This window comes from Paramormyrops kingsleyae, chromosome 8 (genome assembly GCF_048594095.1).
Source record: "Paramormyrops kingsleyae isolate MSU_618 chromosome 8, PKINGS_0.4, whole genome shotgun sequence".
In the NCBI taxonomy this organism is placed as follows: domain Eukaryota; kingdom Metazoa; phylum Chordata; class Actinopteri; order Osteoglossiformes; family Mormyridae; genus Paramormyrops; species Paramormyrops kingsleyae.
This window is the reverse complement of record NC_132804.1, coordinates 24,529,212-24,547,752: the sequence shown is the minus strand read 5'-3', so window position 1 is coordinate 24,547,752 and position 18,541 is coordinate 24,529,212. Positions and strand designations below refer to the sequence as shown.

Genomic DNA, 18,541 nt, shown 5'->3' with positions numbered 1-18,541 from the left:
ACAAAGATTATACAGATAACTCTAGTTATAAAACAGAGAATACATACACGCTCAGGCAATATCAAGAAAGGAATTGCGCTGCTGATCTGTTTGTCTTAGAATCTAGGCCACAGAAAGTGGATTTCAACCCACTGGAGAATATTACCATCATTCAGTGATGGTTCACCAGACATGTAGCATAGTGCAGTATTGGGTGATAGAGGGAAATAAACAATCCAGTCATTGGGTTGTCTATAAGACCAAAGTGGAATGGCTGTTATTAAGGTGCTGCAATGCCTCCTGACACGGTTGGCTAATTTGAACGTGGAAAAGAAAAATAAATGGAATGATAGAAGATCAAAAAATTGCATGTATTGGTATTCCTTGGAAGTGCTGCGTTTGAGAGTTTATTTTTGGGGTAGGAAAAGAATATTTTTCAGGAACACTGGGAAGTGTAAAGGGACCATTAATGTCTTTTTCACCTGCTATTTATATATATATGTATTTCATTGAGGTATTTCCCTCTGCCTCCACCCACTTAATAAAAGCTGATGTAACAGGATTTCCCATGTTTCCTTACTACCCGGAAAGATTTAATATGGTAAATTTCTACGTTCTATGTCTCCTCATACCTGCAGCAAATTGTAATCAGCATAACTGGAAACTTACAATGGGAAGCAAAGTCCTCAAAATGATGATGTAAGATGCGTGATAATATAGGAATCATGAATGTGTAATTCAGTGGTTGTGTGACTCCTGACCTCAAGGGCTGGAACCCTGCAGGTTTTAATCCACAACTGCTTTTTGGGCTTAAATAGCACAACAGGAGTCTGAGTATCCAAGTAAATACTCTATATAACAGCTTTTACTCTGAGAGAAAGAAGCATCCCATGTGGCTCTTGGGGACTGGAGCACTAGAATACATTTTTATTCTTTTCTTAATATCCAGACTTTGCAAGCATTTATTTAAAAGACCCCACTTATTTTCCCTTCACTGCAAATACTCAGAGGACAGAGAGTAACATTTATTCAAGACTCAGACTCAGCTGTAGACTGCTTTGCCATAGAGAGCAGTGACACCTATTGCATGGGGAATGGAAGAATCATGAAATAGCCAACTGTCTACTGGCAATGTTAAAATACAGTTTTACTGGGAAGCTACTGCATAGAAAATTATATGTTCTTTACTCTTCTGAAATGAGCCCACTTGCAGCCCATATTTAGAGTGTATAATTTTGGGTAAAAACTCAAATCTTACCAAGCTGAAAGGTGTCATTTCAAAGGTTAGAGATTCATGTCATATGTACTTATGAGCTTCATGCAGTCTTTTAAAAATGTACCAGTATCGAGACAAGTCAATATTACCTGTATAAGATCTGATGATATTCTACTGGTGTTGTACACTAGATCATCAGACATCCGAGGTTTTCCTTTAAACAACAAGAGATGTGTCAGGGAAGAGTAAAGAGGATATTTAATATCTTAGTGTTATACAAAATATTGTTGACATACAATATGTTTACCTTTATCCTATACAAATAATGTTGAATAATTAATAAATATAGCTTAATTATTTATGTATACTGCAATCGGGATAAACCTGCGTAATTAACTGTAATTGCTGCCTATCCAACTTTCTTACCTGTAGGCCAAGAACGGATCGGAACGGACTCCAAGTACGAGCAGGAGGGCAAGGTGCAGTTTGTGATTGATGCTGTGTACGCTATGGCGCACGCTCTACACAACATGCACAAAGACTTGTGCCCCGACCACCCTGGGGTCTGCCCGGAGATGGACCAGGCGGGGGGAAAGAAGCTGCTTAAGTACATCCGTAACGTGAGCTTCAACGGTGAGTGACTTTAGGCCTGTGAAGGCTAAAGGCTGCGGTTGCGGCTATAAGATATGGTCGTTTAATTGGGTTTACAGTCTGCATTGGCCATGATGAGTTGGGTGTTCAGTATGTATGTTCCACCTGATATAGTCTGTGGGACTCCATTTTTCACAGCTGTCTTTGTTCTGGGTGTGTGGCTGTAGTCCACACTGTGTTTTATGAGTGTCATTAGCTCTTCAAAAATGAAATGTCCCTCAACGCTTAGGCCCAAACTTACCGAATTCTTCTCAGAAGTACCTTGTTCATTTAAGTCCAGCAGAACTATTTTAGGTTTAAGCATTGTGACCCGATCCGATGACACACGAGATATCTGATTTTGAAGTGAAGTAGTATTCATGGATATCGGGGAGCGATTGCTTCCAAATGATGAAATGAGCCTGGTTGAAGGGGCGGTCAGCTTTGAGGAGAGGGGTTATCTGATTTAAATATTTTTGTAGTTAATCAAGAAAATGGGAAAGACTATATCTGTGAGGTCCTCACCTGGAAAATGGAGAGGTGAAAACTATTCCTTTGTGGTGAACCCCTTATGTTAGTCAGAGAATGGAATGGGATCAAACACAGATACTGGGCAGGATCCAACTGGTGCAGTCAGCACAGCTGGCGTGATTGCAACTATTATTATCATTATTATTATTATTATTGCTGTTGTTGTTGATGATGATGATGCTTTTGTTGTCAATAATGTAACAACTGGCCCATAATGTGATACATTTTTTAACCAAAAACTTAACTTTTTGCCTATAATGTAATAATTAATTTCATTATTTTCCAGTTGTTATATTATTGCCTTTTATTACGTTAAGAATGTTCCTTGCATTTTGGACAAGTTATCAGAGCTACTATATGTTTACGTATGAATCAGAAAACCTGAATTGTTCTTAAACTTTTCCAAGAGTGTAATTATTCAAAACAGGCCCATATCTCTGCTTCCGTAGGGGATCCATATTTGTCCTGTGCTATACATCATGCAAATTCCTCGCTCCACTGGAAATCCATCTTACTCCATATATGTACATTTTTAAGTGACTGCAGAAAAGAATTATCTGTCGTAAACCAGAAGCAGAAATATTTAAATGCCTCTACATTGTTTTCTATGCGGATTCCTCCCCCTTGATGAAAAGCTGAAATTAATCATGGGGTTACAGTAATTTTCTTTCACTCAGTATCAAGATCATAAATATGTAGTGATCAGCTGGCTGTGTCTTCATCTTGAGCTCAGATTTCCATCTCAGTGATACTAACTTGCTTCCCTGAGTCATGTAATTATTAGCACAAAGTCATTAGCAGACTAAAGACTAATCAGAACTGTTTTTGAATTTTTTGAATAATTATTCTCATTCTCCATCATCATCATCATTATAATCATCACGTATTAATAATATTAAAAATACCGTTAGTCATAAGCAGTAACTTGCAGTCATTGCTCTGGTTTTTGAAGAATAGTACTTGTAAAATGCACAACTTTGTAAACAACTTGCATCTTTTCACATTTCTCCCCCCCCCCCCCCCACCCTCAATGGACAACTGAGTACTGTTGCTTATTTTGATCAGTATGTGCCATCATTAATATGTTATATTTCATCAGGATACTTCAGACTTGTCTGTATCCGTAATTAAAAAAAAATAACTGTCTGGCAGAGAACGTTTCTAGATATCATATCAGAGGTAATAATTTCATTTTGGTGACAATGTCCATGGTGTTCTCCATGGCAGCGTTTCCCAGCTCGGTCCTCAGGGATCCGCAGACGGTCCAAGTTTTCGCTCCCTGCCAGACAGTCCGCATTTGCAGACCTGCGAAGACCGGATTGGAAAACAGTGCTCCATGCTGTTGACCCCTGGTGGAAAACCTTTTTATAAGAAATGGAAATCTTAATAAATCCTGTGCTCTAAGTCTTTGGGTCTTGGCTTGATAATGCGGAAAACAGTCATACGCCTGTTTCACACGTCGACATGAAACTGCCAGTTGATGCTCAGGAGAGCATTTGCATTTGCTATGGCACTCTGTGATAGGCAGACTCCTCTCTGACAGGCCACTGAGTCAGAGCTCTCTTTTGTGACGGAAAGAAAATTAATGTTGGTGAACATACACAACCCAGAACCTGACAGGATGACGTGCATTGAGACGAAACCAAAATCACGTGCATCTTCGTTAGAAAGTTTAGACCGTGCCTCTACATGCCGGGCAGGTGTCCACTGCCCCATCGACAAGCCACAATGCTAGAGCTCATTTATCTGGGGTCGATTTCACCACCGATTTTTAACTGAATGAGGCCGTGGATGTGAAGCAAATGAGCCAAGCTTTGCAGGGTCTTCTCTTCACCCCTCCACCTCCGTGCAGCGGGTGGCACAGCTCTGACAGAAAGGATGATGAAGCGAATAAAGAGAGTATCTTTGCTCCATTCCAGGTCGCCCACATAGCAGAGAGTGGCTCGCACTACTCTAGGCCTTTTGTCATTCCTCTGCTTCATCTTTTTTTAAAATAAAGCCCGCTTTCTCAAAAGCCTGCAGCATGTCTGTTTTGGTGTCTTCGGCATAATATTTATGTCGGCTCCGTTCCAGCGTGTTTTGGAAGGAGAGATGGGGAGAGTCAGGCACAAACTGGAATCAGCGGGGAGTAATTAGTAACTCGTCAATCCCCAGTGCTCCATTTCTTGATAACTTTCTTATTTCTTCCTCGTAGCTGTTAAAGAGTAGGATTAGATGGTGATCTGTTTCATCAGCAGACACCCCAGAAAGACCCAGACCCTCTTCCGATCACACCAACCCCCCTCCCTGTCTCATTGGACACACACGGGGCCTTATCAGTCGCCGGTGAAAGGCGTCTCCAATCAGAGAGTGGTGCCTTGTGGCTTCTGACTGCATGTCCTGGTCCTTCTGGTGAAACAGATTGCACACTGGAGGAGGATGAGGAAGCTGGATGAGTGTCAAGTCCGACCGGCCCGGACTTCTGACCCTGAGTCCTATCTCTCTGGAGCAGAAGGGACTCAGCTGGGGGGAGAAGCGAAGGGGAAGAAAAACATGCTACAATTTATAGACCTTGGCTGTGGAACCTCTTCGTAAAAAAAAAAAAAAAAAAATCAGTAAAAGCGAGAGGGCAAGGGTTGTAGATATGCTGGCAGAGAATTTTCTCAAATTAAAAGAATGAATTTCCTGGAAGTCAATGATCCCAAAATTCAATACTAGATAGGAAATGTATTCAAGTCATCTGATAAAGGAGCAATAATACCACAACCCTTGAATTTTCATTGAAATTAAAATAACATTTTGAAAAATTTCACTTCAGAATGCTTGTTTTATTTTAAGAGGGATTACTCCCTGTTAGAAAAGGATATTCATGCCACTGGAGGATAGTGTTGTATTCCAGTCTCATTTCTTCAGGCAGCGCTGGCACGTCCGTGACGTTTAACAAGAACGGCGACGCGCCAGGCCGCTACGACCTGTTCCAGTACCAGATGGGCAACGGTAGCGGCCCGGGCTACAAGGTGATTGGCCAGTGGATGGACACTCTGCAGCTGAACGTGAGTATGTCACACGCGTGGGACCTGAATGATCTGCCACAAAAACTCACATGGTTGTGTTGCCCCCCAAGCAAGGTTAATAAGCGATTTGCAACACTGACCAAAGACCTCAGTGAATGAATGAGGCAGGAAATTTCTCCACAAATATTTGCTCTCCATCCCAAAGTCTCCCTTCAGCTTTAGTGGGCGAGACTAAAGCAGGAAACTCTTTGACCCTGATAAGATGGATGGATTGATGTACTGTAGGGATGAGTAGACAGATGGATGGATCGGTCTTTGAAAGACACAGATGTGTGAAGTAACTGCTATACCTCACTCTGCCTGGAGCCCTTTGCCCAGGCGCTGATGTGCAGGTGTTTACGTATCGGAACAGAGGAGTCGCTCCGTTTTGCAGGCTTGTTTCCACATGTTAGCTGTGATATCCAATATCAGGAGTGTTTTAATGGCATCTCCTCATGACAGGTGCTGTACAACTCACCAACTCCCAACTGGAATAAAGATTAACCTGCCATTAATGTATACCGGGGTATACATAGAAAATCTGGGTTCCCTAACTAAATGTACCCTCTCCCCAATTTTGCATATAATTTTATGTATTCAAGTGCTGCCCCCCCCCCCGAATCTGTCAGGGTGTCCATGTCCCCCTGACACCACTGAATGTATATTTACAGTCCATCATAAAGAATTGTGTTACAGCAGGGCATGTCAAGGAGGAATGAGTCAGGTTGCAGCTCCAGTACAAACCAGGTTTTATTTAATAGAACAGAAAGGGAGAAGCGGAAAACAAAAGGGACCACAAGGGGTCAAAACAAAACTGATAAAACAGAAATAAAGGCTGGGAGCAACACAGAAAAACCACAATAACTATCAGGCAAAACCTATCGAAAATACAACTAACAAACGCATACCAACAAGGGGAATCAATCACACAGGGAAAATGGCCAAAATCAGGATCGCAGCGCAAAGACAAAGCAAGCAATGCTAAATATTAAGGAAAATAAGACCAATTTAAAATAACCAAAAGGTAAAAGAAAAAAAAGGGAAACAAGCTGGGAACTTAGGCACACTGGGGCTGAAGAGCAGGAGACAGGGAGGAGGGCAGGGGACACCTGCTGGGGGAACTGGGAGGAGACACGAAGGGCGGGGTCGGACAGGGGCTGGGGGTCGGACAGGGGCTGCGGGTCGGACAGGGGCTGGGGGTCGGACAGGGGCTGACCCTGACAGAATTCATCATTTATGCTATAGTTTGTGTAGGCTGTCTGATTTCTCTCATACTGCTGGCTTTATCAAGAGTCATTTGCTGTAAAAACGAAGGACAGATGTGTTACTACTTAAGACTCAGTTCTATAAGGTTGTCATATTCTACATTCCGTTCGATACACAGGACAGGAATACTCTGAGTTTTTAATGTTCATGGACAAAAAATTTAGGCACGACTATAAAATAATTAATATGTTATAGTGATTAGAGAAAGGGAAATTTTTCCGCAGCCTCAAGTGTAAAGTTAATGTCCTTGTTATAATGGTGTGCCATATGTGCTAAGGGGGGATATCAGCAGAATTTGGGAAATGAAAGTTACACCGATGGAGGTGTAAGAGAAACAGCAGCTTTGGACAGATGCATTTCTTACCTTGCAATAGATATTTTATAGTCTCTTTCTTTACCGAGAACCTGCATGACATCTTCATAACCTGCACATCATAGCTACATATATTTCCTGTTCCAGCCATAAAGGCATGAATCTATGTGTATAAAGGTGTTGTAAAATAGATTTGACATAGATAAAATTATGCTTAATTTGGTAATATACAGTAGGAAACATAGGTTACAGTATATAGGCTTTAAAATATATTCTGTTTAAATTACAGCTTGGTTTTTTAAAAAAAAAAAAGAATGTTGACCAGCAGTAAATACTAGGCCTTCCTGCCATCTGCGCCCACAGCCTGAGGAGGCAGCTGCTTCTTCATAAGAGGAGGTGGGGTGATGGAATGGGAGCTGCATTTTCTTCTTTATTAATGAGATCTGGTCAACAAACAACCATACTAATCTAACAAATGCTGTCTCTGTATCTTGTATATTGTTATATAATATAAGCGACTCTCCTTTCTGGTAAGCCAAATGATTTTACGGGGGGGTGCAATGAATTGCTAGGAACACTTATTATAAAAACCTTTCAATAAGTTTTTGCATTAATATTTGTTGTTTGTTATGATTACAAAATTTAAAACTGGAACCCCTGCAGTCATTTTATACTTTGTTGTTGTATTAAGCCTAAAACTAATTTTCTGATAGTGTGACGTTCCACGGTTGGTCTGTCTGACACATTTTCAGTCTGTTCATCAATCAGCTACTTAAATCTAATTGAAAATCCATTTGGCTTTTCGGCTAATGTTGAGCCATTGCGCGCCGTTCAGAGAAATGCTGTTATATATTCCTCTTGTAGCTCAGATTCCACCATTGGCTACAAGTTCATAACGATTCCACTCAGTGGAAATTAAATGATTACCATCTGCATGTCCCAGGCTGGGACAGAGAACAGAAGGGGTCCATGTAAGAGCAGCCTTACTGAGATATGAGGAGGCTCGTTTCAGCTATATTATCATACTGGGGTACAACAAGCTACTGGTCGTAAATCTTCCTGAAACTTCTACTCAAGTTAAGTGGGTTTTATAGTCACCTGGTGTTGCGGCTACTTTGGGATTTGTCTTATTTTGTGAATCTCAAAACATGTACCGTACATATACGTATTGATGTGTCTTGACATTTTGTTGACCATCTGGTGTGAAACCTTGTGAAGCAGAATACAACACGTTTGTTAAGTGAGAAAACAATATGTTTGTTAAGTAAGAAAACAACACGTTTGTTAAGTGAGAAAACAATATGTTTGTTAAGTGAGAAAACAACACGTTTGTTAAATGAGAAAACAACACGTTTGTTAAGTGAGAAAACAACACGTTTGTTAAGTGAGAAAACAACATGTTTGTTCAGTGATACATGCGGTACAATGGTCTGCTTCCTTTATCAGTATCACTCCTACATTCATGATAAATGTTTACTAAAGATTCCCACTTATGCCACTAACCATGGCAGCTTGACGTCCCTTAATTCCTCATTCCAAAATGCCAATGAAGGGCAAACTGTCTATTGCCTCCTTTTGGTAAAAGGAAAAAGGAATTCACATTTGTGCTTTCGTCATGGAGAAAAACATGCTGTTTAGATTTACTTTACATTTAGTTTTGAATTTTGTATTTAGACTTCTGATTTTTTATTTATAGAAATATCTATGGCTTTGGGCTCCAGTCTACAAATGAGCAGTTTCGTTTTAGTGGACAAATTAGAGATGTTAGTAAATGGATCCCAAACACAATTTGCATTATTCATGAAGGAATGATAATACTGTACAATTAGCTAGAAATGCTTTCATTTACATAAGCAGTTAAGGAAATGCATAGCCAATTTCTTTGCCTTAATATGGTTTGTTTACTTAATGTAAAGCCACAATTACAGTTCAGGTTTTGACAGTCATAAAAGATATTAGAGTTAAATGAATGAACAAGCCAGGAATAACTCATATTTCTCCAAACCAGGCATATGCCCAGTGTAATTGTCTATCCTGTCCTGACAGTTCAGTTAAAATTTATTTAAGCTGTACCATCAAACTGGCACCAGCAGGACTTCATTAGCACCGCATGGATGTGCATGAGGACTTCTGGCCTTATGGATACTTTTTAGGAAATGTGTTGGATTTTCCATCTCCCTGCGTCAGTGGAGGCCTTGAAGCCAAATGCAGAAGTGCAACATGGACTATACCTGTAATGCAGTCTACTTACACTGGCAGAAGGTACGCTCCTTACTGGAAAATACTCTGACGTGCACAGACTTTTCAAGGGGAAGGTGCTCAATATTCATGGACTTTGTGTGTTGGTTGGTTATTGGAAAAGGGACCTTGAAACATCAAGGGGGGGCACTTTCATTCATTCAGGTGAAAGGGGCAGGTGCTCAGACACCCCCCCCCCCCCCCCCCCACACACACACACACACACACGTACATTCTAAAATTCAACAAGGATGTTTATAATGACTTGTTCAGGATTATGAAGACAGCTTGCAAAAATCAATCTCTTCCAAGGAATTTTACATGCGTCGTTTAATTAAATATTTAAACTGAGTATTAAATAATTGAAAAACAGTTGCAGGACCGCATGTTTCTGTAATGGCAATTGCAGCACTGTTGGTTCTTTGCACTTCAAATGAAAACATGCTCATTCAAGTCAGCACCTGAAGAAATGTTAGGATTTTAAAATAAAGGTTTGAGACCTCAGAGGTCAGTCCCGGCTGGAATCTGCCAGATTCTAGTCAATGAGAGGAATGTGTCATTAATAATGTATGTTTGTAACAAACATTTTTGTACTGAAAACACCATACTTATTATAGGCATAGTTTATTGTATTTTTTATGCTCCCTTTCAAGAAAACGAGAAACAATACTCAAGGCTAGAATGACAAATCTTGTTTTGTATCCATAGCAACGGGGCTGTTAATCTCATTACGGTTTCCATGCTGTGTATGATTATGGGCTTTGAGACTGTGGACCCCAGAAGTCCAAATAAGGAACATAGCTCCAGGTATGCATCAAAATGAATTGTCATCTAGACAGTATAACCTCCGTAAAAAGGTTACATACATTGTATTTCTATGTGCTTATTATTTTCTCATGACTTTCTATTTGCACGCTGAGTTTTAAGAGAGCCTACATGAAATTGAATAATTAAAATGAATGCAATTATGGCGGGTTAAACTGAGGACATGTTTAATGAATAATGAAGTGTAAAATGCATTTTACAACCTCTGTTTCAGGGTCAATTGTTTAACCAGTGAATGGCTTAGCGGGCTAAGTCTCTGTGCCTGTGATTAGAAAATCGCGGGCTTGAGCCCTGGCCTCTGCGAAACAGGTGCATGTCTTTGGGCCCTTGAGCAAGGCCGTTAACCCCCCAGCTCCGGGGGTGCCACACGTTGGCTGACCCTGCACTGTGACCCCCAAGCTAAGAAGAGCAAGATGGGGTAGGCAAAGAGAAGCATTGCAATGTACTCACTAGCAAAATGAAGGGTTTGTCATTAAGATAGAGGTTGCCAATGTTTTGATGTTCGCATACCCGTTTATGTTACTAATAATTCCAGGGAGGCGTGGTGGGGGTTGTCAGCACATACAATTTATATAACGATTGATTGTTATATAATAGTTTAACCGTTTCCATTTTTTCAGATGCAAACACAACACGCAAACATGAGGGATTATAAGAAACTCCAAATATATAGTATATATAGTATATTTTTGCTAATTAACTAACCCTTCGCAAAACCCTCTGTGTTCCATGGGCAGGTTCATCTTTTCAAGGAGCAATTCTCTCTACCTAGGACTGCATATAGTTGATTAATTATAAACATAATTACAAGGCAATATTGACCTTGATGATAATTGGATGTCATCATCTGGAAGAAAAAGTCTTACTCAATACAAGATGGCTTGGATGCATTTTGTGCTGCATGTAGTTATTGAAATATATTATAGCACAAGGTGACAGTAAAAAATCTGTCACATGTGATGGTCTCTCACTCTCCAGAGGTATGTTTGCGAGGTAATATCACTGGTGTGAATACAAAACTGAGCCTGGAGAGAGCATGACAGCCCTCGAACATCACAAGATAGCCCTGTAACGTGATGCTTGTGGGTTTGAATGCCTGAGCGGGGGGAGGGTAAGAGTGGAATGAGCATGTGAGGGAAGGTGTAAAGTAAGTGGGCTTTGGCCCCAAGGTGGCTGTTTGTCAACCTGAAAACCAAGTAGCTGCTCGGAAAACATTCATTTGGCTTCTGGAGCCCCTTGGAGCAGCTTCTTGGCCTGTGTGCTCTGTGCATCACTGGGCCTGATGCAGTTTCACTGCACCATCCTCATGTGCCACCGGGAATGGGGGTGGGGAGGAGGGCAGACCGGCGCAGCCAGCTACAGACAATGACGCTAACGCTTCTTAGCTATACGGAGGGTTAATATACCATTGTTCCTGTTTCTTTTTCTTTTTCAGAATCAATCTTGGGTATCAGACTGGCAAATAATGTGACATGTTGAGGATGTGACTGCCCAGTGAAATCCATATTATCAAAGTATCCGATAAAGTCAATGGACCCTGTTGATGTATCACAATAGCTTTTAATTACACATGGCTTCCACTCAATAAATCAAACCCCACTATCTTCCAGAGCAACCATCTAAGTGTGCAATTATCAGTTTCCTTGGTAGTAAATCAAAGTCGACCATGAACGAGAAATAACTTAGCTATCAAAGAAAAATGGATGCAGTGTATAGGACTGAGAACTGCTGTTATTTCCAGAGCTTGTCATTCAGAATGGGAAACTGGATCCTGGAGTTATGATAGCCAAACAGCATTACTTCCTAATATGTGAATGTAGCTGCCATTACAAAAATAGTGTAAGGATATTATAAATACATTCTGCATGGACTAAAGTATTAAGGACTACGTAATTCCCTTGCCATCAGCAGCGGTGTTTACCGCCACACAAACCATGCATTTGCGTTGCCTCCCCGAGGTTCTGCAGACACTTTCCTTATTTAGAAAATGCTGAAGCTGCATGTTTGGCTAACCAGCTAGCTAGCCATGATCCTCTGACTATACTCTCTAACTGTTTGTTTGCGTTCTGAAACATCTGAGGGGTGGGGTCCCAGAAACAACAAACCCACCACCATACTTGACATGTGGTCCAAATATAGTTGACGTCGAGTCTTCATTTATTGACTTTGTGTGTACTGCTGCATGTCTTACAGATAGATGAGATGCAGTGGCCAAACAGTGAGCAGGAAATCCCAATATCGGTGTGCAGCCTCCCCTGCAAAGCGGGCGAGCGCAAGAAGATGGTGAAGGGCATGGCCTGCTGCTGGCATTGCGAGCCATGCGATGGGTACCAGTACCAGTACGACGAAACCTCTTGCAGGCTGTGTGCCTACGACATGAGGCCCAACTCTAACCGGACAGCCTGTCAGCCTATTCCCATCGTCATGCTAGAGTGGCATTCCCCCTGGGCAGTCATCCCAGTCTTCCTGGCTATGCTGGGAATCATCGCCACCATCTTTGTCATGGCCACATTCATCCGCTACAATGACACGCCAATCGTACGAGCCTCAGGCCGGGAGCTGAGCTACGTACTGCTGACAGGGATTTTCCTATGTTACATCATCACCTTCCTTATGATCGCCAAACCCAACGTGGCCGTCTGCTCCTTCCGCCGTATTTTTCTCGGCCTTGGCATGTGCATCAGCTACGCGGCTCTCCTTACCAAAACTAACCGTATTTACCGCATCTTTGAGCAAGGCAAGAAGTCAGTGACTGCCCCTCGACTGATCAGTCCCACATCCCAGCTGGCCGTTACCTTTAGTCTCATCTCTGTCCAGCTACTGGGGGTCTTCATTTGGTTTTGCGTGGATCCTCCGAACACAATCATCGACTATGACGAGCAGAAGACCATGAATCCTGAGCAATCCCGAGGGGTGCTAAAGTGCGACATCTCGGATCTACAAATCATATGTTCCTTAGGATACAGCATTCTGCTCATGGTAACGTGCACAGTTTACGCCATCAAGACCCGGGGTGTTCCGGAGAACTTCAACGAGGCCAAGCCCATTGGTTTCACCATGTACACCACCTGCATCGTGTGGCTGGCTTTTATACCCATATTTTTCGGCACTGCACAGTCTGCAGAGAAGGTAAGAACCTCTTAATCTTATTCTGCCAAGCACACATATGACATGCATGTTAAAGCAGTGAATCAACTGACACTGAAAATTGTTTGTGGGCAGCCATAATATTCCACCCTTTAAGGAAGGCAGGACAGTCAACCCTTTGTACATCTTTAGCATAATAGATAATCTATCAATGATCTGATGTTGTAACAATGATTATTTGTGGCTTAAACTCAAGCTGAGTTTCCACGCTGCTGTAGCTGTAATATATTGCTGGTTGTCCCTCTGTACCTTTGTATGAAAGTAAACTTCATTAGGAATTAATGTATCATTGGCAGTGTTACTGTATAAAGGCATTTAATGAGCTCTGAGGTAATTTGTCTTCCTGTCTTTTTGGATTGATTAATTTAAGGCACCTCTATACTGTTCAACCAATGACTATATGAGTCATTGCCACTGTCATTAAACTATTAGGATTAAAATATATCTTTATGTCTGAAATTGTAAATATGGGGCATGTATTTACAGCTTTCATATATTAAATTTGTGTTGTACCACTTGAATATATCTAAACTATCGCTTTGTCAGGATGATTGATGGTACAGTTAGCTTAGCAGTTAAGGGCTGCTTTCATTGCCACCTTCATTTAATGATGACAAGTCAAGACCTTGGCTAATTACGTAAAATTCACAGGGATATTAGGGAAGACTTGGATGGATTTCCCCTCAGTGATTTTAACTTAATATTACTTTTAAAAACTACAAAAAAGTTAGAGTAATTATACTGTCTCCTTTAAATTTCCAAGGACATTGATGAGGGGTAAAGTTTCAAACTAATACTATTTTTTTATAACTCCATATTTCATGCATAAATTACAGTTCAAGAAAATTCACTCAGAAAGAAATGGTTCCATTATATACTTTGAGAGAAGCACAATTAATCCCCCTGAAAATGTTGATGCCTGAATCATTTGTGTACATGATATTTTAGCATGTAAAAATTTTGAATATGGAAATGATTCAAGCCCAAACATAAAAAACTAAGTATGTGAAGAAAACACTTGGAAAAGGATATTACTTTGAATTGTGATGTGTTACTTATTTTGCCTGTGCTCTTGCCTGTTATTTATTTCTATACCATTAGCTGGTCTTTGTACCACCTGAACAAATAAGCATTCCAATGCACTAGCTACACATGTGTAATAAAACGTCTCATCTTAAATCTTGAATTATCATAGTCTCTCTCTGTGCTCTTGCCAAGCAAAGACACAGAGGTTCCAATGTCTTTGATGTCACTTTCCTGGAGACACGAGAGGGACGTTTTTCACGCAGCTGTACAAGTTGCTGGAGATAAACCTGGGCTGGTGGACGTTAATCACAGGAGAGCGATTTAACTGACAGGCTGAGGCCGTGCTGTTTAAGCAGGAAGCACTGTCCATTTTAAAATGACATCACAGGAAGGCTGCGATCACATCTGACGGCAGGTGTGTCCCTGAAGACGCTCAGGAATATGCAGTATATAGCAGCTCAGTCAAGGTCATGTTGAGAAAGTATGGAATCAAAGTGGATAGAATACTAAATCACCACGTCCCCTATGCATATCACATAAAGCAAGTTGGGTTCTATTTGCAATGCTAATGCCTCCGTGCTTAATGGCCTGTGCTTTTTATGACTTCCATTAAGACATGTGTGTCTTTCCACTTTTGTCGGACACAATGGGAAGAGCCGTCTTAATTGATTTACCTGATGCGCAGTATGTGTTGTTTTCTCCAGTAGTCTGTGAAAAATTAAAATATGTAGCAGCTGCTGTTGAGCTGAGGGCTTTGCGTAATAACATTACTGCCTGATCAGAGAACATGACCGAGCCGTCTGGTCACAGTTGACGCCAACCCTCTGTTATTAGAGTTACAGGATTTATTTATATAAATAGCTGTTCCCTCGTAATACTGAAGGCTGAAGCCTCTTACTGAGACTAATGCCAGGGTAATATATGACCAGGTTGTTTATCATTGTTCTTCTATCTAAGTTTTAGATTAACTTTGCTCCGATATTTTCAGGTGTGGGATTATAATCTGTAACATGTCACTATTTTAATTGGGAAATTGATGCACTAGGCTATCAGAATATTTTTCAAGATATGAATTGCATGTGTAAATTTGTGCCTGAACGTTGTTCATTTTTACTACTCTAAACTTAAGTCATGCTTTATTAGGCTAGAAGAAGTTGAGATGGTGGAAGAGCAATGAAGTTAGTGTATAATACATTTTGTGAAGAGTTGCTATACATTTCAACAACACAACATTTTTGGGAAGATGTTCAGTTGTTCTATATTTTTTAGCCTTAAAAAGATCTATTACCTAGGGGAATGCAGTCTTTATAGTGGTACTCTAGTACTAAAGACTGATCCTAATGGGATACCCTACTTGGCTGCTGGCTAGATTAGAATAAACTTTAATTGTTTAAAAAATAATATTCATGGTTAATATGAGATGGTACCGTGTTTCCTTAAAATTGACAAATGAGGATTTTGGATTCACTGCAGGCAGTAAATTCTGCAATAGCATTTCTTTCGGCAATGCAAGGAAGCCAGAGGACCTAGAAGAAACACACACAACCAGGGGCGAACACACAAAAACGAGTCGAAGTGAGATTCAAACCCAGCACATCAGAGAGGGGAGGCTCTAGCACCTCACATCAAGCCAACCTGGCAACCCCCGCTGTTTGGTCAAAACCCAGCTACAAAAGAAGAAGGAAAAAATAACTGCATGTAGTTTCCTTGGAAGAAAAGATAGACAGATAGATAGGCAGACAGACAGACTGACTTAGGGACACTGTAAAATGCACATCATTAAATATTTTAAACCCCCAAGTATTTTACCCCTGATGCCAGTCTTCTTTCAAAAAATAAAAAGTCCAGCCCCGGGTAAACTTGACTTGGCCCCTGATTTTTTTCAATAGCTAGAAACGTCCCTGGTAACATTCATTGTGAACCAGAATTTGTTTATGAGAATCTTCAGGATTATAAACAAAATATTCTTTCATTGAGGTATTTCAAATATTTTTTAAAGATTAATTGAAATTGTCAAGAGAGACACGACATGTCTCTGTTTGGCCTGGAGCTGTAGCTCGTTGTTTACGTCATGCGGGGGGTTCCCTGCAGAGTGCTCCAGGGTGACCTGTCCACCAGAGCCTCCTTGTGCACGAGCAGCTAATAGCTAATAGCTAATAGCAGTGTTCATCCCTTCTGCACTACAGATTAGCGGCAGCTCCACTATAACACATCCATTGCTTTGAACATAACACTTGACTGATAATACTTCAAGTAAAGTATACTATGTGCAAGATTCAACCAACTGATAGTAGTATTACCATAGGTATACACAGTCTGATAATCTTAAACACCGGGCATATGCAGTTGACCCTTCCAACCTTCTCGGCTCAGAAGACATTAGCATCTCTTAGTGTGCTGGATAAAGTAAAGAATTGACATAAGGTAGTAGTACACCTTTAGGTTAGGCCAATTCCTCTGCATTGGGAGCACTTCTGTAAATTTTTTAAATCCTCCCGATTTGCCCCATTGCAATCAGCAGCAACACCTTCAGTTATGTGGTCAAATTAATTATTATTATTTACATACATATGAATGGAATAGTAAAGAAATTGTATTATTTGCAGCAGATATATTTAAATGCAACTGTGAAAACTTCATGTTGTAATTTTTAATTACTATAATGCAGTTTAACTACACAGAACTCCTTTCATTTCCCATTTACCAAATGAATATACCATGTATTTTGACATAATCAAGTTTTAAACTTGAATAGTGTTATTTTGTGAGAAGCATAACCACAGCAAGGGGTTGTCTTTTAATACTCATTCCTTTTATCACTATTACATCAACACTTATATTCTTCCCTTTGGACCAAGTGTGGTGTGGCATAAAAATAAACTGAATTGAATTTAAAGTACACAGCACAATATACTTTTTTTTAATAACATAATTTTTTGTGTTAGGATGAAGCAGTAGACAACATTGCAGTTATAATGAGGGAGAGTTTTATCTTCGAACTTTAACCTCCTGACTCCAGGACAGCGGATTTGATGTTTCCTGCGTCTTTGCGGGAATTTCCTGGTCTGTGACTGGTATCTCATCCAGGGGAACCTCTGCCAGCTCCTGTGTGCTTCCCAGGATAGTTTCCTGCTCATTGCAAACCTGTACTAGATAAAAAGTTATGGAAATGGATGGATCAGATGGAGTGTATTTTAAAAACAGATTACTGTATCGGTCTGCCTGAACTGTATTGGATAAATGAGATATCAAGTTTTCAGCATTTACTGCAAAGGCGTGAAGCGGAATTCGAATTGCAGAGCGTTGTGGCCTAACTTGAGGTCAAGTGAAAGCATGTAATCATAGACAGCAGTTGCAGGCCTGACTTTTGTTTCTACCTAGGTGCCCACCTTGTGTCTCCTTGAAGTGGCCTACTTCCAGAACAGAGCTCTGGGACACAATGCTGCTAAAGGGGTTCTGACAGGGCCTCTGTAGCCTAGGGAGGCCTCAGGGCTGTTTTTCATTAGCCGCTGCAAAACAGACACCCTGGCATGGCATTAAAAGTGCGATCAGTGATAGCAAGCGGCCCGTGAATATTCCTGCCCTCTCTGTCGACGGGTGCTGCCAAACTGCGGAGATGTTGGTGCCTCGTCCCTGAACTCTCCCCCCAGCTTTTTTTTTTTTGTTTGTTTGTTTCTCAGCACCTCTTTGGCCAAATGAGAGAATATCCCAGAAACCAAAAGTCTGAAGTCTGAAGTCTGAGGAGAGGCATTGTGGTGGCACTCTGAAGTCTGAGGAGAGGCATTGTGGTGGCACTCGACCAATGGAAACTATCATTATGTTTCGTTTTAGATGGGGCTTGCAGCAGCAGCAAGAAGTTGCTTTTTTTTTGTTTTGTTAGTTTCAGAGGATTGGCACAGGAAGGTAGATTTAGACAGCATGAGATTCATACTAATCGTGATGTAGATATACTCCACAACAGTGTCATATGAAGTGGCCATCATTCTTCTGGTACTGAGCCTTCTCGTAATTTTTATACATTAGCAAGACCAAATAAGACAAAGCTAAATACACGGATCGCAGAACTGAAATGTGGCAATTACTAAAGAATAGAACCTAAAAGTGTACCTTTATTAAATGAAATCATCTATCCATCTTCTAATTGCACATCCAATATAGGAGATTGGGAATATTGCAACAAATTAAAGTTGTTCTCCGTAGTAGGAATGTTTCTACCTGCTTTTACTGCAACAAATCGAGTCATTCTGTGATGGCGGAGTTTTAATGTGGAACATGCTTAGCAGAGGAGTGGAAATGTGGGAGTCTGAAAGATAATCGTACTTGCTAAAATCTCAAAGG

The 18,541-nt window shown here is 40.8% G+C and overlaps 1 protein-coding gene across 2 annotated transcripts in view; it reads left to right on the top strand.

The window, feature by feature from the left end:
• The window catches only part of grm7 (glutamate metabotropic receptor 7), a 151,831-nt gene that overhangs the window by 123,516 nt on the left and 9,774 nt on the right, over window positions 1-18,541 (top strand). For both annotated transcript variants that reach the window (XM_023811342.2, XM_023811341.2), the window contains 3 exons: window positions 1,628-1,828; window positions 5,249-5,388; window positions 12,224-13,159. In XM_023811342.2, the coding sequence (XP_023667110.2) occupies window positions 1,628-1,828; window positions 5,249-5,388; window positions 12,224-13,159 (1,277 nt within the window). The remainder of the gene's footprint in view (window positions 1-1,627; window positions 1,829-5,248; window positions 5,389-12,223; window positions 13,160-18,541) is intronic.